The sequence below is a fragment of the Gastrolobium bilobum genome, unplaced genomic scaffold (assembly GCF_033153095.1).
Source record: "Gastrolobium bilobum isolate Gb01-03AN ecotype WA unplaced genomic scaffold, APGP_CSIRO_Gbil_v1 utg1891, whole genome shotgun sequence".
NCBI lineage: Eukaryota > Viridiplantae > Streptophyta > Magnoliopsida > Fabales > Fabaceae > Gastrolobium > Gastrolobium bilobum.
In genome coordinates this window covers 119,663-142,630 of record NW_026899025.1, presented here as the reverse complement: position 1 = coordinate 142,630, position 22,968 = coordinate 119,663, and the positions used below count along the sequence as shown (strand labels likewise).

Here is a 22,968-nt window from a genome sequence, read left to right as displayed (position 1 = left end):
CCCCAAAAAAAAAAAAAAAAAAATAGATAATCAACTGAAGTGCAAGGAGTAATATTTGAAGATGATATGTGTGATTATAAAAGTGAAACACTTTTCCCTAAATATATTATAGATAAATAAATAATAAATAGATCTAGAGTACTATGGATTCTTATTTTATTCGGTCAAGCCTCGACAAAGTCTTCCTACAGCTGGTAAAAGCTGTCTTTTTTTATAGAAAAAGATTCTAAGAAAATTAATGTTGGCAAGGTTATATAACACGGAGTATAGATGCTTCTTCTAATTAACTAGTACAGATACATACTCAGCCACTTCAAAATTGGGATCATTATTGTAGCTAAAATGATTCTGCAATTTGCATTGTTTCATATCATTACTAATTTGATAATATGTCCCATATATGCACTAGCATCTGTCGAAGGTAACGTTATGACACAACCTGGTTGTGATTATTCCAATTGTGGAATTTGGATACCTTACCCATTTGGAATAGGTCCAAAATGCTATGCAGACAAGTGGTTCGAAATAGAATGCAGAAACACTTCTCAAGGTGAGGTGCCTTACCTGAAATCTCTAAATCTGGAAGTGACATCCATTTATGAAGGCCTAAACACAATTCTAATCATGAATCCGACTTACCATTCAAACTGCAAAGGCAAAAACGCTAAGCCAGTTATAAACCTGAGAGGAAGCCCTTTCGTGTATTCCCAGGAGTACAATAAATTTGTTGCCGTTGGTTGCAACAATGTTGCTTTTTTGAGGTCAAATGGGTCAGAAGTTGGTGGTTGTGTTTCCATTTGTGATGACAATGAAGAAGTTAACGATAACTTTGTCCTTGGAAACGGTGGTTGTCACGGCAGGTACTGCTGCGAGACTTCGCTGCCTTTGTATCTTTCAGAATATAATGCAACGGTTCAAGATCTAAGGAACGAAAGTTTGAGTCATGTTCAGTGTAGTTATGCGTCAATTGTAGATGGTGATTGGCTCCAGGACTCCTATAGGTATGATTCATTTGGTGACCTAAAGAATATGGATTATGTTCCTGCGATGCTTGAGTGGGAGATCTTAAACGAGATGTTGAACAATTCAATCTTTGAAATTCCTTCAGATGCAAATTGCCATCACTCTTATGTTACATCTTCACAAAACACAAGCTCAGCTGGTCTGAGATGTAACTGCTCCATAGGCTTCGATGGCAATCCCTACATTTCTCGTGGCTGCACAGGTATGATCCCTCTACACCAACTCATTTTTACATTATTTTGTTATAATATCTTTTAGCGAAATCATACTCTCAATGTTGCATGAAATTGATATCTCACGTTGTATTCACATCAAAAAAATATATCTTTTTCCTAAAAAATAAAAATAAAAATAAAAATTGACAAGTCTCATTTTATTTGTCTCTCAGTATAAGAGAATTTTTCTTCTATTCCATGACAGAAGTAATCCCCTATCTTATAACTTGATAATTATATGGAAAAAAAAAGTGTTTTTCCCGTGTCTGGAAAAAAATACAAGCCGTTTTAGAAATTTTGCTTATATGCAGCATGAATTTTCTCAAAATATGTTGCAATTTTTTCTTTTTTAAAATCTTAAAATGACATTATTTTAAGGAATTTGCATTCATTGTTTAACATGACAAGAAAAAGTTTCTTACACATAATATTTTGTCGGGCCCGCATTTTTTGGAGCAAAAAAAAAAAATACGGCACGCAAAATGAATTTCTATAACATAACACAATCACTTTTCTTACCACATAACTTTTATAAAACTCTTATTTTAAAATCAAATATTTTTTCTAGCTCTAACCAGTGTGCAGGTGCTAATCAAGATAAGTTGGAAAAGAATTTCAGCTCCCGTTTGACTTCGAAGTTTATTTTGTTTTGGTGCAAAAGCTTTAGTTTAATGTTTAACATAATGGTGATTGACAATTTTACCTCAGTTTTAAAATTACCATTTCCAAATTTTTTACCATGTTTACAATTTTTTTACCATGTATATATTCTGAAACTATATATATATATATATATTAATACTGTTATGTTTATTTTAATACTCATTTAGCATGTTTTGTTTAATATACACATATTAAATTTATGTTGTAAAATTTAATTAATTCCATCCTCTCCCCCTCTCTTTTTTTTAAAAAAAAAAAAAAAAATCAAGTTTACATCAACAAATGTGTATACGCAAGAGTTCTAACCTATAATCTAATTTGGTTGACATTTCAGCTATACCAGGGTTCTTTGATACGAATACCCAAGCAAAGAAATGGGCTATAATAGGTATGTATTACTTCACAAAGTCATTATTGAAGAATAACAAACACCAATATTTATACTTCCTTGGATCCTAAACTTTTTAATATTATAGGTCCATGCTTATCTATATTTGTATTGTACAGTTATAATCACCTAATTTACTGTACCAAATGTGTAGGAGTTTTGTTAAGCATTGGATCCATCATTTTGGTCCTTCTTCTATGGTTGTTGCATAAAGTTGTAAGGAAAAGAATGATAAAGAAACGCAAAGAAAAATTCTTCAAAAAAAATGGTGGTCTGTTGTTGCAGCGAAGATTGACTTCTGGTGAAGTTAATGTTGACAGAGCTATTCTCTTCAGCTTAAAGGAATTAGAAAAGGCCACCGACAACTTTAATACGAACAGAGTTCTTGGAAAGGGAGGCCAAGGTACCGTTTACAAAGGCATGCTAGTTGATGGTAGAATTGTTGCAGTCAAAAAGTTTAAGGTCGAAGGAAAGGTTGAAGAATTCATCAACGAGTTTGTCATTCTTTCACAAATTAACCAGAGAAATGTGGTTAAGTTGTTAGGATGTTGTTTGGAAACAGAAATTCCATTGCTTGTCTATGAATTCATTCCAAATGGTAACCTTTTCGAATATTTGCATGATGAAAATGAGGACTTACCAATGACATGGGATATGCGTTTGAGAATTGCCACTGAAATTGCAGGAGCTCTATTTTACTTACACTCACTCACATCTCAGCCCATATATCACAGAGACATCAAATCAACAAATATACTGTTGGATGAAAAGTATAGGGCAAAAGTAGCAGACTTTGGAGCATCCAGAATAGTTTCCATTGAAGCTACTCATCTCACCACAATAGTTCAAGGTACTTTTGGATACCTGGATCCTGAGTATTTTCAAACTAGTCAATTTACATAAAAAAGTGATGTCTATAGTTTTGGGGTAGTTCTTGTTGAACTTTTAACTGGAAAGAAGCCAATATCCTCAACAATATCTAAGGAAACCAGGAGTATGGCTTCATATTTTGTTCAGTGTATGGAGGAAAATAGTCTATTTGACATTGTTGATAAAAGAGTTACGGATGAAGGGGAGAAAGAACATATAATTGCAGTTGCCAATCTTGCAAATAGATGCTTAGAGATGAATGGGAGAAAAAGACCAACTATGAAAGAAGTCACATTGGAATTAGAAGAGTTCAGGAGATTGGATAGCAAGTATAATGCATAGAAAAATCAAGAAGAAATTGAGCTTGCTGGAATTGAAGACTAACAACCTCGGACTAGATACTCAGCATCAAATTCATTGCCAACTATAAGTAGCTGAGTCGTTTCCTCATACTCGAATGTTATGCATATTCTTACATTAAAATAATAGTGGATTTTTTTAAGTTCATTTCCCCATTATTAGAGATATAATAAAATTAGTCATGTATTTTTATCATAAATGAATCTTGTATTATCTAACATAAAGCACAAATGAGGTGTAAGGGATAAGTTTCGGATATAAAATTATTTATGTGCGCTTGGGCTAACTTTATATTTTTGGAAGAATTGTTTTGTACTACGTTTTATAATCTCTCACCTATGTTAATGTTTTAGTTCAGGTGGAGCTGAAACAACGGTTTGGCTTTGTTGACTAAAATTGAAAAAATAAACAGGAGAAGGCTATATGAAATATTTTATAGGAAAAATATTTTTGCACTTGTTACAGAAGTTTTTATTTGCCATATAATTTGTATTCCCCGAAATACATAGGTAAATTTTTTGATATAAATTGTATTATAGCAGGGACCCACTCCTTTTTTGTGGGACTTTTTTTTTTGTGAGAGTGACATTCAATTTTTTTTTTGTGATAATTGCAGAAAATTAAACCGATATTTTATAGTCAGAAATAGTATACTTAAAAAATGCAACAGTATAAGTAAACTTCTTAAATGAAAATATTTTAAATATGAAATGGAAAATATAACATGGTTAACAAAACGCCTTAAAACACAACCTATGAGAAAAGTATTTCCTTGATAAGTTGAGTAGCAGTAGTCTATACACAACACCGAAAGATTTTGTATATCCTACGTAACCAGTCAGTGGCCAGAAATCTTAGATCCAAATGTCAAATTTTTACCTAATCATATGGAACAATTGGTATATTTAGGAAGATACATAAGAATTGTTAGGAAACTAAACTATCTCATAACTACCGGTGTAGACTCTCTTGTGTTTAATGTGATTAGTCACTTTTTTTTGGGTAATCTGATTAGTCACTTTTTAAATTTCGCATATGGAGGCCATTGAGATGTTGTGACCAAGATCTCAAACATTAAAATTGTTCTCAAAAAGGCCATTATTTAGGTAGTTAAAGGACACATTGAAATTTATGGATATTTAGATAGCAATTGGGTAGGCTTTTCAATGGATAGACAATCGTAACAACTCAGCAGCTTAGAGGGAATGGCATCATTAGTGCTATGGTGTTGCATTTATTTTAATTCTTTTAATAGTTTACTACCCTATGTTAGTTTTGTAGGAGTAATTGTATTTGCGGAAGCGTTTTAGACCATTGCGGTTTGGAATGCAAACGGATCATCATCGTTTTACTGATTTACCTCTTGATGCACAGATCTCGTGTAGAATCTTTCCATGTATGATTCCTCTTCACAAATTGCTCATCTCAACGCCGCAACACGAACAACCTCCTTGAAGCCTGCATAGTGGCAGATTTTCCAGACTATGTCTCAAGGGAAAATAGGAAGTGTGTGGGCAACTTTCTCACTTTCAGGGAGGTGATGACCTTACCTCAGCCTTGAGACATAGTCAACTTAGGTTGCTAAAATACCAAAAAAAAAAAAAATTGTTATAAAAAAAAAAAAAAAACAAGAAAACCTAACCTCTTTCTTGGAAACCCTAACTGTTACGACTGTTGCGCCTCTGTATGATGTCCGATTGATACTGAATTTTACAGGCAGGACCACCTTGATGAGAGGAAGCCCTGACCAGTGGAATTGTTTCAATCGGAGCTGACACACGCTCCCACACTCACTATCTTGATGAGACGAAGCCCACTCGTAGAGACTTCTGGTAGAGAGTGAGGGAGCGTCCGACCTCTGTCTTGTGCGATTCAACTTTTGTTTGACTCAATTTTTCGTTCTGAATCTTTCTACAGTCTCAGATTTTTTGATTGGAGGTCATATTCATCACAAACAAGTACAAAATAGTCGTGAATGTCTTCTTTTTGCATCTTCTTGGTCTTATTTCATACAATTTTGTAATACAACAAAAATATAAAAAAAAATTGAAATAAAAAATCAAGGAGGAAACCTAATTATAAGGGATTAGCCTCCTTGTTACAACCAAAGAAAATACAACCAAATCTCTTCCATGGATTAAAGTCATAAACCTAAAAAAAGCATTGATGTTTATAAAAAGAATTATAAAGGATACACATGGCAATATATAATAATAAATATAGAAATCTAGGTGCCATATTTCACGATTCTAACTAATTACATGAAAATTGTAAATCAAAACTAGACCCACATCCAAACACGCAATCAGGCTCTGAAAGCAATTGTTGGAGCAATTGTATCTGCGGAAGCGTTTTAGACCATTGTGGTTTGGGATGCAAACAGATCATCATCGTTTTACTAATTTACCCCTCAGTGCGCATATCTCGTGCAAAATCTTACCATTTATGATTCCTCCTCACAAATTGCTCACATTAGCGCCGCAGCACGAACAACCTCCTCGAAGCTGTATATTGACAGATCTTCCTGTCTATGTCTCAAGGAGAAATAGGAAGTGTATGGGCACTCTCTCACTTTCAGGGAGATGAACTTACCTCAACCTCTGCAACTACCAAGTGAAGACTAAAGAGACTCATGACTATAAGTATAAAATATATATAGATTCCAAGAAACCCTAGTCCTAAGTTGAATGAGCTATAGGTTTCTTGAGCTCTTCTTACACACTAAGCCCTATTGGGATTAAGCGAAAGAGCAAAATCCAACAAGAAACTTTCTTATTTTTTATGGTCGTGACAATTCTTTTGCAACAACTTAGTGTTATATAGTAGTGATAATGAAATGGGCATCAAAAAAGTTGTCTGAATTTTCTCTCTATTTCCTCTCCTTCCCTAATTTATCTTTCCCTTCTCTTTTTCTTCTTTCCGTTCATTATTTATCAAATTCCCTGCTGCAACAATCCACTTAGGTATAATTTATCTAATCGAGGAAATTTGATATCATGAAAAAGTAAAAAATAAATAAATATGGTCACAAGATCAAAGTTGAAGCAAAATACCAGGTCATGACCTAACTATGGGTGTCAGTTCAGGGTAACCTGACTCAGATGAGCCAACCTATCGTAACTCAAGGCAAATGATGTCCAGGAAAATGTGAGTGAAGTATAATTTTGAGCGAAGTGTAATTCAAATATATATGGATTATTTATATTTTCTTTGTATATTTATATAATCAGAGTATAAATACGATAATTTTAATAAATTTATTTGATTAAATTTTATTAAAATACTTAATTAATTTATATTGAAATATTAAAGTTAATTGATACTTACAATGTTCAAAATGACAATTAGGTAGTCTACAAAAAAATGACATTTAGGTAAACTTAAAAGATATAAACTCAATAATTTTATTAAGAGCAGGGTTATATTTATAAATTTTTTATTTATAAATGACATTATGTACTCTGAAGAGTACTAACACTTAAGGGCCTGTTTGGTGTGACCATCGTATAGTATAAGCTTACACAACAAGATTCCTTTATACATCAAAATGATGTATAACTTAAGCAGGCCTAGGAAGGGTAGGATTAGGCCTGATAAGTGGTTGATGTATTAACCAATGCAATTCTCATGAATTAATATATTAAAATAAAAAATAATTTTTCAATATATGAATTATAAAAAAAATTGAAGATTTTTATTTTTATAAAAATTAATATATATTTTGGATACATTAATCAAAAGATTTCTATAAAAATTAATATCATTTAATATATTTGTGAGAATTATATAAATTCATTATTAAAATGTATTTTTGTCAAAAATATTTATTTTTATCTTATCTAGTATTATACAGTGCAGTACCAAATATTGGATGATATTATCTTAAACAATATATTATCTTATACAATATCATACCAAACGCTGGATAGTATTAAAATTTAATTAGATTTTATACAAAAAGCCTTATACTAACAGATCTTATACTATCAAGCTTTATCCTATACTGTGTACCAAATATGCCCTAAGTGTGTACTCCCTGCAATACATAATCTAATTTTGTAAAAGTTTGTAAATATAAGTTACCTCTTTAATTGTTAATAACTTTTCTGAACTTACAGGGCAGCCACCATCTTATTAGGTCGAATCGGCTTAAGCCGAATTTTTTTTTACACTTCCAATTATGTTAGGTTTGGCGCATACGTTTGTTGTTTGGTTCGTTTGACTTATTTTAACATCTCTTGCATCAAATACTCGCCCAATAATTTATTTAAGCAATTACTTAAAGAGCTTCATTTCGGGAACGACATGCGATTACTTGCATATGGTAAGCTATGCCTTTAATCTTATTTGAAAATATCACTACAAGCTTTGTCAATTAATTCAAACCATCAACTTATGAATGTTTTCACTAAATTATTAAGAAGTCATCAGTCATAAGTTATTTTTATAATTAGATTGGTACATATGACTTATATATCCCAGCTTGAAGGGTTAGGGTTGGATAAGGATACTAGTTAATATATATTTACTTTGGTTAATATATATGATTTTTATATATCAACTTATAAGGCATAATGTGAATTAGTTCTTTTTGCAGGTGAGTCCGTAATGATAATTAAAAACATTTAAAAAAAAAATTCCCAATACTAAAAAATGCTTTTTTTTCGACGGAAAAATTCCGTCGAAAATAGTTAAAATTTTGATGAAAATGAAATTTTCAACATAAATGAAGCCTTGAATATCTCTTCGTGGATAACAGTTTTTTTCGACGAAAATAATTTTCGTTGAAAATTTTCGACGGAAAATAAATAAAATTCCGTGGAAAAATCTTGTATTAATTTTTGATGGAAAACAAATTCGGTCGAAATATTTCGATGAAAAATGAATGAAATTCCATCGAAAATTCTTATATTAATTTTGGACGGAAAATAAATTCCATCCAAACTTCTTGACGAAAAATGAATGAAATTCTATAAAATAAATATTGCCTCAATTTTGACAGAATTGCGAATGAAATTCTCTCTATAAAATTAATACCAATTTATGTTTTGCACCTGATAAACAAATATAATGAAAGTAAATAACATATGAAAATCATATCATCTTAATATAATCAAATGTACAAAAGTCTCTACCGTATACTAATGAAAAGAGTCTTATATATATACAAAAGTCTCTGTCATATAATAATCAAAAGAGTCTTATATGTATAAATTTCCAAGCCGTATAATAATTAAACATGGAAATCATGACTATATAAAAGTGAAAATAAATATAAAACATTAAATATGGAAAATTATAACCATACAAAGGTGAAAGTAAATATAATATTTTTTATTTTCTACAATTAATTTTGAACGCGAACTTCTATTATCCCACCTAAAATGAAATAGTTTCTAGGTGACTGCTCTAATGCTTATATGCAGTCAGTAAAAAAAAATATAAAATATAAAATATGAGAAATCATAACCATACAAAGGTGGAAACAAATATAATATTTCCATTTTCTACATTTAATTTTGAATGTGAACTTCCTTTATCTCTCCTGAAATGACATAGTTTCAAGGTTACTGCCCCAATACTTATACGCATTCCCATTACAAATTAATATATGTAGGAAATGATCTGTTTACAAATTTTTTTTGCATATTAACCTAAGTATGACCAGTCATATACTCTTGATTGAAGTATGACAGTTCAGAAATAGTGTAATTTGTAAACAATTTTTTTTTAAATATAATTTTCCCTTATATATATGTATGTAGGTATATATATATACACACACACACACACTTGAATATAACTTTTTTCCCATTTTTTTCAGTGGTTCTTAACAGAATTGATTTTTCGTCAAAAAATTCACAAATATAAAAAAGTTTTTATTTATTTTTTTAAGGGTTTTTGACGGACTTCGTTTTCCGTCGAAAAGTCCATAAACATAATTTCTTTTTCATTTCGTTTTTTCAAAAAAATTTGACAAAATTTGTTTTGTCGCAATTTTTTGACAGAATCTTAATTCCTTCGAAAAGTCTATAAATATAATTCTTTTTTTATTTATTTTTTTTCAAAGATTTTTGACAAAATTTATTTTCCGTCGAAAAATCCATAATATAATTTATTTTTTTCAAAAAAAATTTATAGAATTTATTTTCCTTCAAAAACATTTGGCGAAATCTTAATTCCATAGAATTTTCCATAAATATAATATTTTTTTTTTAAAATTTCGATGAAAATTAATTTATGTAAAAAAATTTCGAATTTCGTCGAAAAGTACATAAAAATATATTCTTTTTCATTTATTTCCATTAATATAATATGTTTTTCATCTATTTTTTTAAAGTTTTTCGACGAAATTTGTTCTCCTTCGAAAAGTCCATGAATATAATTTCTTTTTCATTTTTTTTTCAAAATTTTCGACGGAATCTCAATTCCATCGAAAAGTCCATAAATATAATTTATTTTTCCATTTATTTTTTTGCAAAGATTTTCGATGGAATAAATATAATTTATTTTTCATATTTTTTTTCAAATATTTTCGACAGAATTAATTTTTCGTCAAAAATTTTCAAAGGAATCGAGATTCCATCGAAAAGTTCACAAATATAATTTCCTTTACATTTATTTTTTTTTCAAAATATTTCGATGGAATTTATTTTCCATCAAAAAATTTCCACGGAAACTGATTTTTGTAGAAAACTTTTTGACTGAATTTATTTTTCATCGAAATTTTTGGATAGAAAACAAATTTTGTTAAAAATTCTGTCACTAATTTCGACAGATTTTTTCCGTCGATAATAAAGACTTTTCTAATAGTGTGATTCCATACTTTTTTCAACAATTACATCTGTCCTTATTGTGAACTCGTTGATCTGGCAAATATATGTATTTAATTTGAATATTTTTTAGGTTGGACCAAAAGTTTATGGAATTAATGTTTCTAATATTATGAAAGATAATTAATTTTATCTCTAACACACACATAAAAATGTGTAGAATCTATATTATTTTTTCCTCTCACTCTGTTCTTCACATGGGTTCACATGTTTCTTATTTAATTACAGTTTGATTAATACTTACTCAAATAAATGAATTATTTATTGAGGCAATTCATTTAATTTAACGTTCATTCTAGTCAAAATTTGATAATCAAGAATAAATTAATATATAATTAAAAAATTAGTATATATTTAAAGAACGAGGACAAATAATAAATTAATTTTAAAAAAAAAGGCTCGATCAAACCTCTATTTTTAGTGGCGTTGACTTTTGTAAGTGTGGGTATATTCGATTCACATTCACCTGTTGTATTGCTGACTTTTTTATTTGCAATTATTGTCCCTGTTAATATGGTCATCCTCACTTCAATATGTAGAAAATGTCAACAATAGAGGTGAAGGAATGGGTCTTTCACGAAATTTCGTTCGCGCATGGCAATCTCCCACGCTTTTCTTTTATTCCAGGGAGAGGGAGAGAGAGGGGAGAGAGTTCGTATAAGAGCCAAAATTTTACCAAATTCTGCGTAGCAAATACGGCAGCAAAAATCACTCTGGTGTCAGTTTCATTTTTCTTTTCTTTAGTTGCTTCCAGTATTTTTGATTACATTCATAATATATATTTATTAATTTTTGTGTGTAAAATTAAAAGTGATAACCTAGCTGCCTCTTTGGAAGAGTGGCTGGTCTCTAATATAAAATGTCAGCGACTTGGTTGGCTGTGACTCTTGAGATACGTCAGCCCAGAAGAGCTAGCTCAAAAGTGTGGATATTGTACAGGTCTAATTTTTTGTTTTATTTTTTTGTGCTTTTTATTTTAATTCCACTTTAAAGTGAGGACGATGTGGATCAAACTTGTGATCTTATAGTCACTAAGCTGCTCTTATTCCATGTAAAGAATTCTGAGATACACCACCCCAAAAGCTAACTCAAGAGGTGGGAGTGACCAAAACCTTATAAATTCCACGTTAGTTGTATATACAATCAATGTAGGACTATATATCTCAACAGTGACACGTGTGACATTCTACCTTTATTATAACTTGCCGGCAGATGTGGTGTTGAAGGAACGAGCGGATTCACAACAGCAGGCAGCACTGCATTGCGTCTCTGCGAAGACGGTAGGATATAAGGTCATGGATATCCATATATGATGCCATATGAGTGGTACGTAAATAGGAGGGTTATGACTTTTGAGGAGAAGAGTCATGACTCATGAGTGTTGATTGCTTTTTTTGTTTTATAATTAATTTATAAAAAAAAAAATTGGTATTTTGTCATTTCCTTATAAAGAGTGCTTGCAACTTCAAAACTTAGAATTCAAGTTCAAAATGAGAAAAAAAATTAAAGTTAAGGAAGTTGGAGGAGGGTATAGAATGACGAAAGGGTAAAAAAAAAAAAAAAAAGTAAAAAAATAGATAATCAACTGAAGTGCAAGGAGTAATATTTCTAGATGATGCATGTGTGATTATAAAAGTAAACAAACACTTTTCCGTAAATATATTATAGATAAATAAATAATAATTAGATAGAGCATGGATTCTTAATTACTTCGGTCAAGCTGCGACAAAGGTCTTCCTATTGGTGGTAGAAGTTGACTTTTTTTTTGTAAAATAAAATTATAAGAATTAAATGTTGGCAAGGTTATATCATTACTTTGATAATATCGCCCATATATCTTCTATTTAACTAATACAGATACATACTCAGCCACTTCAAAATTGGGATCATTGTTTTACGTACCTACAATGATTCTGCAATTTGCATTATTTCATATCATTACTTTGATACTGTGGACCATATATCCACTAGCATGTGTCGAAGGTTATGTTATAGCACAATCTGGTTGTGATTCGGCATGTGGAGACGTTAACATCCCTTACCCTTTTGGAATGAAAGATCCCAAATGCTATGTAGACAAGTGGTTTGAAATAGAATGCAGAAACACTTCTTCTCAAGGAAGTCAGATACCTTACCTGAAATCTTCAAATCTGGAGGTGAAATTAATTGATGAAGAGCTAAGCACAATTGAAATCATGAATCCGATTTACCATTCAAACTGCAAACGCAAAAACGCTGAGCCAATTATAAACCTGAGAGGAAGCCCTTTCGTGTATTCACAGGACTACAATAAATTTGTAGCCGTTGGTTGCAACAATGTTGTTTTTTTAAGGTCAAGTGGGTCAGAAGTTGGTGGTTGTGTTTCCATTTGTGATGGCAATGAAGAAGTTAACAATAACTTTGTCCTTGGATACGTTGGTTGTTATGGCAGGTCCTGCTGCGAAACTTCACTGCCTTTGTATCTTTCAGAATATAATGCAACGGTTCAAGATCTAAGGGACGGAAGTGTGAGTCATCGGTGTAGTTATGTGTTAATTGTAACTGATGATTGGCTCCAGAGCTACCAGATATATAATTCATCTACTCACAGATTTTCTTACCTGAAAAATATGGATTATGTTCCTGCGGTGCTTGAGTGGGAGATCTTATTAGAGATGTATAACAATTCGATCTTTAAAATTCCTTTAGATGCAAAGTGCTATGACTCTAATGTTACATCTTCACAAAACACAACCTCAAGTGGTCTGAGATGTAACTGCTTCACAGGCTACAGTGGCAATCCCTACATCGCTGGAGGCTGCACAGGTATGATCCCTCTACAGCAACTCATATTTACATTATTTTATTATAATATCTTACAACTTTATAATTATATGGAAAAAAAATACAAGCCGTTTTGGAAATTTTGCTTATATGCAACATGAATTTTCTCAAAATGTGTTGCCATTTTTTTTCTTTCTTAAATCTTGACATCGTTTTAGAATTACATGTTTTTTTCTTGCTCTATAAGCAGCGTCCAGGTGATAATCAAGTTAAGTTGGAAAAGGATGTCAGCTCCCATTTGACTTCGATGTTTATTTTCTTTTGGTGCAAAAGCTTTGGTTTAATGTTTAACATATTGCTGATTGACAATTTTACCTCAATTTTAAAATAATTTATTATTTCTCCTCTTTCCAAATTATATTCCAATTGTATTCATATTCTAAAAGTATACATCAATCTATCCTATTTGACCAATGACTAACCAACACTTACTCGAATAAAAGCCTATTTTGATTCTCTCTTTTTTAAGTTAGAAACTACTTATATGCTAAATTTTTTATAAAAAAAAATTAGAAAAAAAACTAAAAGTTGTTTGGTAATTACATATAAATTTTAGTTTAAAAACACATATTTCAAGAAAATCATCTTTCTCTATCTTTATAACTCTTTATTTAAAAAAAAACACACAATTTAAAAAAAACAGATAAGAGCTTAAAAAAACGTTCATCCTAGAAGCTTTTAACTTTTAATTTTTTTCTTCATTACAAAAAAAAGAGTTTTTTTTATTATAAGAGCTTTTTCAAAAATTTGTTTGGCTTAACTTATGCTTATAAGTAGCTTCTAGCTTAAAAAAAAAGAATCCAAACACACACTAAGTGTTTACTTAAAATAGTTTGGGAAGAGGGGAAAATGATAAATTGATTTTAAAACTGGGTCAAAATGATTAATCAGCCTAATATTGGTATACTTTTTTTTTTAAATAAAGGTATACTTATTTTAATACTCATTTAGCATCTTTTGTTTACTATTTACTTAATTATTTTGTTATAAAAGTTAATTAATTCCATCCAGTCCACCCCTCTCTTTCTTTTCTTTTTTTGTCTAAATTCAATTCTACCTCAACAAATGTATATATACGAGTTCTAACCTCTAATCTAATTGGTTGACGTTTCAGCTATACCGGGGTTCTTTGATACGAATAGTCAAGCGAAAAAGAGGGCTATAGTAGGTATGTATTACTTCACAAACTCATTAATGAAGAATAACAAATACCATTTATACTTCCATCAGCGGTGGAGCCAGAATTGTTGGGGGGGGGGGGGGGGGGGTCTTTGTGTTTTCCTCTATTCTGAAACGATCCATATCAGAAAAACCTTTCATAGTTCAAAGCCAACGCCTTACTTGTGTTAAGCAATTTTCTGCACCCAAAGAAATCCCAACAATCTTTGTGTTTTCCTCTGTTCTGAAACCGACCCATGTCAGGAAAACCTTTCATAGTTCAAAGCCAATGCCTTTTCTTGTGTTAAGCAATTTTCTGCATCCAAAGAAACCCCAACAATCGTTGTCACAGATGACCCAATCAGAAAAGTAGCCTCTGCTCCCATATTTCAGCCCCAAAAAGATGCCTCTTCCGTCATTACAATCTCAGCTTTGTCCATTGCCAGAGAATGATGAGATCCACTTTGGGGGGGGGGGGCAACCTTAGCCCCCCTGGCTCTGCCATTATCTGCATTCACCATCAATGAAAAATTTTCTTCAAATTCACCGTCAATGAAGTTCATGGATCCTAAACTTATTAATATAGTATAGGTTCATGCTTATCTATATTTGTATTGGACAATTATAATCACCTAATTTACTGTTCCAAATGTGTAGGAGTTTTGTCAAGCATTGGATCCATCATTTTGTTCCTTGTTCTATGGCTTTTGCATAAAGTTGTAAGGAAAAGAATGATAAAGAAACGCAAAGAAAAATTCTTCAAAAAAAATGGTGGTTTGTTGTTGCAGCAGAGATTGACTTCTGGTGAAGTTAATGTTGACAGAGCTATTCTCTTCAGCTTAAAGGACTTAGAAAAGGCCACCGACAACTTTAATATGAACAGGGTTCTTGGAAAGGGAGGCCAAGGTACCGTTTACAAAGGCATGCTAGTTGATGGTAGAATTGTTGCTGTGAAAAAGTTTAGGGTCGAAGGAAAGGTTGAAGAATTCATCAACGAGTTTGTCATTCTTTCACAAATTAACCATAGAAATGTGGTTAAGTTGTTAGGATGTTGTTTGGAGACAGAAATTCCCTTGCTTGTCTATGAATTCATTCCTAATGGTAACCTTTTCGAATATTTGCATGATGAAAATGAGGACTTACCAATGACATGGGATATGCGTTTGAGAATTGCCACTGAAATTGCAGGAGCTCTATTTTACTTACACTCACTTACATCTCAGCCCATTTATCACAGAGACATCAAATCAACAAATATACTATTGGATGAAAAGTATAGGGCAAAAGTAGCAGACTTTGGAGCATCCAGAATAGTTTCCATTGAAGCTACTCATCTCACCACAGTAGTTCAAGGTACTTTTGGATACTTGGATCCTGAGTATTTTCAAACTAGTCAATTTACAGAAAAAAGTGATGTCTATAGTTTTGGGGTAGTTCTTGTTGAACTTTTAACTGGGAAGAGGCCAATATCCTCAACAATAATTAAAGAAACCAGGAGTTTGGCTTCATATTTTATTAAGTGTATGGAGGAGAATAGTCTATTTGACATTATTGATAAAAGAGTCACGGATGAAGGGGAGAAAGCACATATAATTGCAGCTGCCAATCTTGCAAATAGATGCTTAGAGATGAATGGGAGAAAAAGACCAACTATGAAAGAAGTCACATTGGAATTAGAAGAGATCAGGAGATTGGATAGCAAGTCTAATGCACAGAAAAATCATGAAGAAATTGAGCTTGCATGTCAAATTCATTGCCAACTCTAAGTAGCTCAGCCCTTTCCTCACACTCGGATGTTATGCATATTCTTACATTAAGATAATAGGTGAATTTTTTAAGTTTATGTCCTCATTATTAGAGATATAATAAAATGATTCATGTATTTTTGTCATAAATGATTCTTGTATTATCTAACTTAAAGCACAAATGATTCTTGTTGTGAGGGATATGTTTGAGATATAAAATTATTTATGTGCATTTCGCCTAACTTTATATTTTTGGAAAAATTGCTTCGTAATACTAATTAGTTCAATAATTTCTCGCCTATGTTTATGTTTCAGTTCAGGTGGAGACTGAAACAATGTTTTGGCTCTGTTGACTAAAATTAAAAAAGGAAAAAGAAAAATAACAGCATAAGACTATATGAAATATTTTATAGTCAGAAATAGTATGCTTAAAAAATGCAATAATATAAGTAAACATCTTAAATGCAAATATTTTAAGGAAAAAATGTTTCTACAGTTATTGCAGATAAGTTATCTGCATTTTTTTCCAAAACGATGTCGTTTTGGTATTGAAATCTTAAAAAATTATAAATATAAAGACTATTATAACCCTAAAATAAATTAAAACTACAAAACACCATGATTTCTGTCTGAAAACGACGTCGTATGGGCTTACTCCAAATAACTTATCTGCACAGAAAAAGAAAACCCATATTTTAAATATGAAATAGAAACTATAATATGATTAACAAAAAGCCTCAAAACACAACCGAAGAGAAAAGTATTCCCTTAATGAGTTGAGTGGCAGTAGTCTATACACGAACACCTAAAGAAATTTCGTATATCCTACGTAACTAGACAGCGGCCAAAAATCGCGGATGGGAATTTGATTATTTAGGTCCACCACGATTTAAGCATCTTATTTTGTTTTTAGTATCCGCACCTATCCCATTTGGCCAAGACAACTTAATAAGTCAAAACAAAATGTGACATAAAAGTAAGTCTATATTATCTCAATTCAAGTATTTGACTCGAAAATTTCCTCAGGTTGGACCAAAAGTTTATGTAAACACTTCCACGGACGACGTTTTCGATCAATTTTCAAGAACATAGTGGCAGATTCCTAATTGTGGAAATGATGTTAATATATAAAGAAATAGGCAATCGACTAAAAAATTTAATGAAGTTCAAGTCTTATTCAGTGACAATGATAAACCTTTCTATAGCATAATATGGGTCCATATCTTATATGTCATTAAATATGAACCATCAATAACCAAATCAAGGATCTTAACTATTAATAACCAAAGAAACGGTGATAATTGAATAACTTTTTTTATGTTTGTTCTTTATGTTCTACAAACATAAAAAAAGTCTAAATGATTATTTCTACAGGACGATTAGGAAATTTCGTTCAATTTTATCTTATCTGTAGTTTCTATTCGTTCAAAATTTGTATGTTTGTAGAATTTTCAATAAACGTGTTAATATACAATATTGGTCAAGCCGCCACAAGTCTTCTTACTACTAGTAAAATTTTGACTTGTAAGGAACATAACCGAGAAATTTCTTATATAACAGTTATGTATGTTAAATTGTTATAATAAGTAGCATATATATGCTTCTAATTACTAAGATAGCTATAGATACAGAGTAACACACACACTTCAACAAGATTTATCCTTCCTTTAACGACAATGGTTGTGCAATTTGCATCCCATATAATCATTTTGATGATAGTAGGGCTCATATATCCATTGGCATCTGCCCAAAATCCAATCATGACACAACCTGGTTGTGATTATTCCAGTTGTGGAATTTTTATACCTTACCCGTTTGGAATAGGTGATCCCAAATGCTATGCAGACAAGTGGTCTGAAATAGAATGCAGAAACACTTCTCAAGGTCAGAAACCTTACCTGAAATCTCTAAATCTAGAAGTGACATCCATTTATGGCAGTGACAGCAAGGTTAAGATCATGAATCCAGTTTTCAGTTGGAACTGCAAAAGCAAAGATTCTCAGCCAATCATAGACCTTAAGGCTTTGTTTGGGAGTTTGGAGGAGAGGGGAAGGAGGGGGATCCAAGGGGGAGGGAGGAGAAGGAAGAGAAGGAAATTGAAGGGCATTCCCTTCCCTTGTTTGGGAGTTAAAAAAATGGTAAGGGAAGAAAATGAAGGGTTAGTGAGATATTTTTACCATTTTACCCTTTTTAAAATTAATAAAATTAATATATTTTACAAATTTAAAATTAAATTTAAAATTTCTAACAAAATTATTTATGTACTTTCACAACACACAAAAAAATCATATTTTCGATGAAATTTCTATGTTGCAAACGATCAAATTTTCATCACAATTATTTTTTTCGTCGAAAAGCGACCGAATTTTTCAATCTATGAATTTTTTTACAAAAATACATTTTCTATCTAAATTTTCGATTAAATTTAGTTTCCATCAAAAGTTTTGACGAAAATGATTTCCTCCATTAAATGTTTTAAACAAAAAAAGAATTCTGTCAAAAAATTTTGACGGAACATTTTTCGTTCAAAATTTCAATGGAAATGTGTTCTTACGTAAATTTCGACAGAAATTGTTTTGTTAGAAATTTTGAGGGAAATGTTTCATTCGAAACTTTCTACGAAATTTAGATTCTGTAAAGAATTTTGACAGAATATTTTTTCAGTCAAGATTTTTTACGGAAATATTTTATGTCGAAATTTTTTGTCAGAAATGCGTTCCGTTGGAAATTTTGATGGAAAAATTTTTTATCAAAATTTTTTGTTTTCTTAAATCTTGACATCGTTTTAGAATTACATGTTTTTTTCTTTCTCTATAAGCAGCGTCCAGGTGATAACCAAGTTAAGTTGGAAAAGGATGCCAGCTCACGTTTGACTTCGATGTTTATTTTCTTTTGTTGCAAAAGCTTTGGGATATTGTTTAACATAATGTTGATTGACAATTTTAAAATAATTTATTATTTTTTCTCTTTCCAAATTTTACACCAACGTATTCATATTCTAAAAGTATACATCAATCTATCCTATTTGACCAATGACTGACCAACACTTACTCGAATAAGAGCCTATTTGGATTCTTTCTTTTTTAAGCTAAAAGTTACTTATAAGCTAAAGTTAAAAAAAATAATTAAAAAAAAGTTAAAAGTTGTTTGGTAATTACATATAAATTTTAGCTTAAAAACACATATTTCAAGAAAAACAGATAAAAGCTTAAAAAAATGTTCATCCTAGAAGCTTTTAGCTTTCTGCTTTTTTCTTCATTATAAAACAAAGAGCTTTCCCAAAATCTGTTTGGCCTAGCTTATGCTTATAAGTAGCTTCTAGCTTAAAAAAAGAGAGGATCCAACCAGTCAGTAATTGTTTACTTAAAATAGTTTGGGAAGAGGGGAAAATGATAAATTGATTTTAAAACTGGGTCAAAATGATTAATCAGCCTAATATTGGTATATATATTATTTTAAATAAAGGTATACTTATTTTAATACTCATTTAGCATGTTTTGTTTACTATTTACTTAATTATTTTATGTTATAAAAGTTAATTAATTCCATCCAGTCCACCCTCTCTTTCTTTTCATTTTTTGCTAAATTCAATTCTACCTCAACAAATGTATATATACGAGTTCTAACCTCTAATCTAATTTGGTTGACGTTTCAGCTATACCGGGGTTCTTTGATACGAATAGTCAAGCGAAAAATAGGGCTATAGTAGGTATGTATTACTTCGCAAACTCATTCATGAAGAATAAAAAATACCATTTATACTTCCGTCAACGGTGGAGCCAGAATCCATGCATCTCTGTGTTTTCCTCTATTCTGAAACTGACCCATTTCAGGAAAACCTTTCATCGTTCAAAGTCAATGCTTTTTCTTGTGTTAAGCAATTTTTTGCACCCAAAGAAACCCCAACAATCGCTTTCACCCAATCAGAAAAGGAGCCTCTGCTCTCATATTTCAGCCCCAAAAAGATGCCTCCACTGCCATTACAATCTCAACTTTGTCCATTGCCAGAGAATAATGAGATCCACTTTTGGGGGGCGGCCCCAACCTTAGCCCCCCTGGCTCTGCCATTATCTGCATTCACAATCAATGAACAATTTTCTTCAAATTCACCGTCAATGAAGTTCATGGATCCTAAACTTATTAATTTAGTATAGGTCCATGCTTATCTATATTTGTATTGGACAATTATAATCACCTAATTTACTGTGCCAAATGTGTAGGAGTTTTGTCCAGCATTGAATCCATCATTTTGTTCCTTGTTCTATGGATTTTGCATAAAGTTATAAGGAAAAGAATGATAAAGAAATGCAAAGAAAAATTCTTCAAAAAAAAATGGTGGTTTGTTGTTACAGCAAAGAATGTCTTCTGGTGAAGTTAATGTCGACCAAACTATTCTCTTCAGCTTAAAGAAATTAGAAAAGGCCACCGACAACTTTAATACGAACATAGTTCTTGGAAAGGGAGGCCAAGGTACCATTTACAAAGGCATGCTAGTTGATGGTAGAATTGTTGCTGTGAAAAAGTTTAAGGTCGAAGGAAAGGTTGAAGAATTCATCCACGCGTTTGTCATCCTTTCACAAATTAACCATAGAAATGTGGTCAAGTTGTTAGGATGTTGTTTGGAGACAGAAATTCCATTGCTTGTCTATGAATTCATTCCTGGTAACCTTTTCGAATATTTGCATGATGAAAATGAGGACTTACCAATGACATGGGATATGCGTTTGAGAATTGCCACTGAAATTGCAGGAGCTCTATTTTACTTACAATCACTCACATCTCAGCCGATTTATCACAGAGACATCAAATCAACAAATATACTATTGGATGAAAAGTATAAGGCAAAAGTAGCAGACTTTGGAGCATCCAGAATAGTTTCCATTGAAGCTACTCATCTCACCACAGTAGTTCAAGGTACTTTTGGATACTTGGATCCTGAGTATTTTCTCACTAGTCAATTTGCAGGAAAAAGTGATGTCTATAGTTTTGGGGGTAGTTGATAAACCTTTTGTTTATCTTGTTTTATAGACTAAAATAATATAAATTATCAAGTTGAACAAGTCAAAAACTAGGGTTTTAATATGATAATCATGAACATTATCTGAAATTTAATTAAATGAATTATCTTTATTATTTTGAAGGGATTTTAAGATAAAAGGAGGCAAATTTGAAGATTGAAATCACAACTAGAAGAGATGATAGATGAAGATCAAAACAAAAAGATTTGAAGATCCTATCAAGTTGTTGAGAGAGGAAGCTTAAGCCCCTATCTTGAAGCTTAAGCCTCCTAAACAAGCAAATAGCCTCTGCCTATGGGGGCTTAAGCCTCCAACTCAGGGCTTAAGCGCGCTACAAGAAGAAAATTCCAGCTCGAGGAGGTCTCTTAAGCGCGCAACGCGAACTCTACAATCACTGTTCTAGGGGGCTTAAGCGCGAATGACCAAGCTTAAGCGCCCCAGAAACCCAACTTAGGCCCATACGAGGTATTCAACTAGGATACGAACTCTTGGCCAATAAATAACACATTTTGGGGTCAGAATACAAAACTTTGGATATTGCAAAACAACTCTTGGTGCTTGGAGGCTGAAGGAACGCGGAGAAACATCAGATTCATGTTCGTGAGCAGCGGAGACGGGTCGACATCAAGTTTTCACTGGAGATATTGAAGATTCACCAATCACCTATGGAGTTTGGGGGAGCTTTTATATTGTCTTTCATTCTTGAGATTGTTATGTCTGGCTAGTTCTTTAAGTAGTTAGGGTTAGATGAAATTTAATCGATTTATTATGCTTTGAAAAATTCGTATGTTAATTTTCCTTTATATCATGAATGAAGTTATCTGTTTTTAATGCTTTATATAGGCTTGAATCTTATATATTGATCATAGGTAAATGCATGACAATAGGGATGTTGGTGTGTAATCCATATCTGATAACTTCATCGTAAACGTTATGATTCTAGGGATAGACATAGGGTTTGCGTAATCTTTAAGATTCTTGAACTTAATGCTTGCATGCTTGGGGAATAACCGGGAAACTAGGGTTCTTCCAAGATTGTAAAGGTTTTAGGGTAACAAGGGATTGAGCCCTAATTACATGCGAAAGAATTGATTAGATTGATACTAAGGACGATTAACATAAAGAAGGAATTCAAACATAATAAAGAGATTAAAGGAAATTGAACCCCTAGCTACGTTCTTTTAAATTATTTAATCTCATCTTTAATTTCTTGCTTTTATTCTTGATTCATTAGAGTAAATCACATTTTTAAATTCTTATTTTAATTCTTGCATTTAATGTTTTAAATTCCAAATCCAAAATTCTGTTCCAAATACAACTTTGATTGTCCAACTTAAGTTGCGATATTGAATTGGTGCTTGAACCGTAATCCTCGTGGGAACGATCTCTTACTTAATCATTATATTACTTGTACGATCGGTGCACTTGTCGTGCGTAGCCCAACAGTAGTTCTTGTTGAACTTTTAACGGGGAAGAAGCCAATATCCTCAACAATATCTAAAGAAACCAAAAGTTGGGCATCATATTTTGTTCAGTGTATGGAGAAGAATAGTCTATTTGACATTATTGATAAAAGAGTCACTGATGAAGAGGGAAAGAACATATAATTGCAGCTGCCAATCTTGCAAATAGATGCTTAGAGATAAATGGGAGAAAAAGACCAACTATGAAAGAAGTCACATTGGAATTAGAAGAGATCAGGAGATTGGATAGCAAGTCTAATGCACAGAAAAATCATGAAGAAATTGAGCTTGCTGGAATTGAAGACTACTAACCTAGAACTGGATACTCTGCATCAAATTCATTGCCACTCTAAGTAGCTCAGCCCTTCCCTCATATTCGGATGTTGTGCATATTCTTACATTAAGATAA

At 31.8% G+C, this 22,968-nt stretch overlaps 1 protein-coding gene and 2 pseudogenes across 1 annotated transcript; all 3 read left to right on the top strand.

Moving 5' to 3' along the window:
* Positions 1-342: 342 nt before the first annotated feature.
* On the top strand, positions 343-3,645 carry LOC133286345 (wall-associated receptor kinase-like 10; annotated as a pseudogene).
* Positions 3,646-12,259: 8,614 nt separating this feature from the next.
* LOC133286322 (wall-associated receptor kinase-like 10) lies at positions 12,260-16,099 on the top strand. Its single transcript, XM_061483729.1, has 3 exons — positions 12,260-13,157; positions 14,290-14,343; positions 14,991-16,099. The coding sequence occupies exons 1-3, from the start codon at positions 12,260-12,262 to the stop codon at positions 16,097-16,099; spliced, it is 2,061 nt and encodes a 686-aa protein (XP_061339713.1).
* Positions 16,100-17,754: 1,655 nt separating this feature from the next.
* On the top strand, positions 17,755-22,968 carry LOC133286321 (wall-associated receptor kinase-like 9; annotated as a pseudogene).

Bases quoted from the DNA above. Each gene is read 5' to 3' on its own strand.
- LOC133286322 (XM_061483729.1), top strand. From the start codon at position 12,260: ATGATTCTGCAATTTGCATTATTTCATATCATTACTTTGATACTGTGG. The intron at 13,158-14,289 runs GTATGATCCCTC...TTGACGTTTCAG, and splicing joins CATCGCTGGAGGCTGCACAG to CTATACCGGGGTTCTTTGAT. The intron at 14,344-14,990 runs GTATGTATTACT...CCAAATGTGTAG, and splicing joins GAAAAAGAGGGCTATAGTAG to GAGTTTTGTCAAGCATTGGA.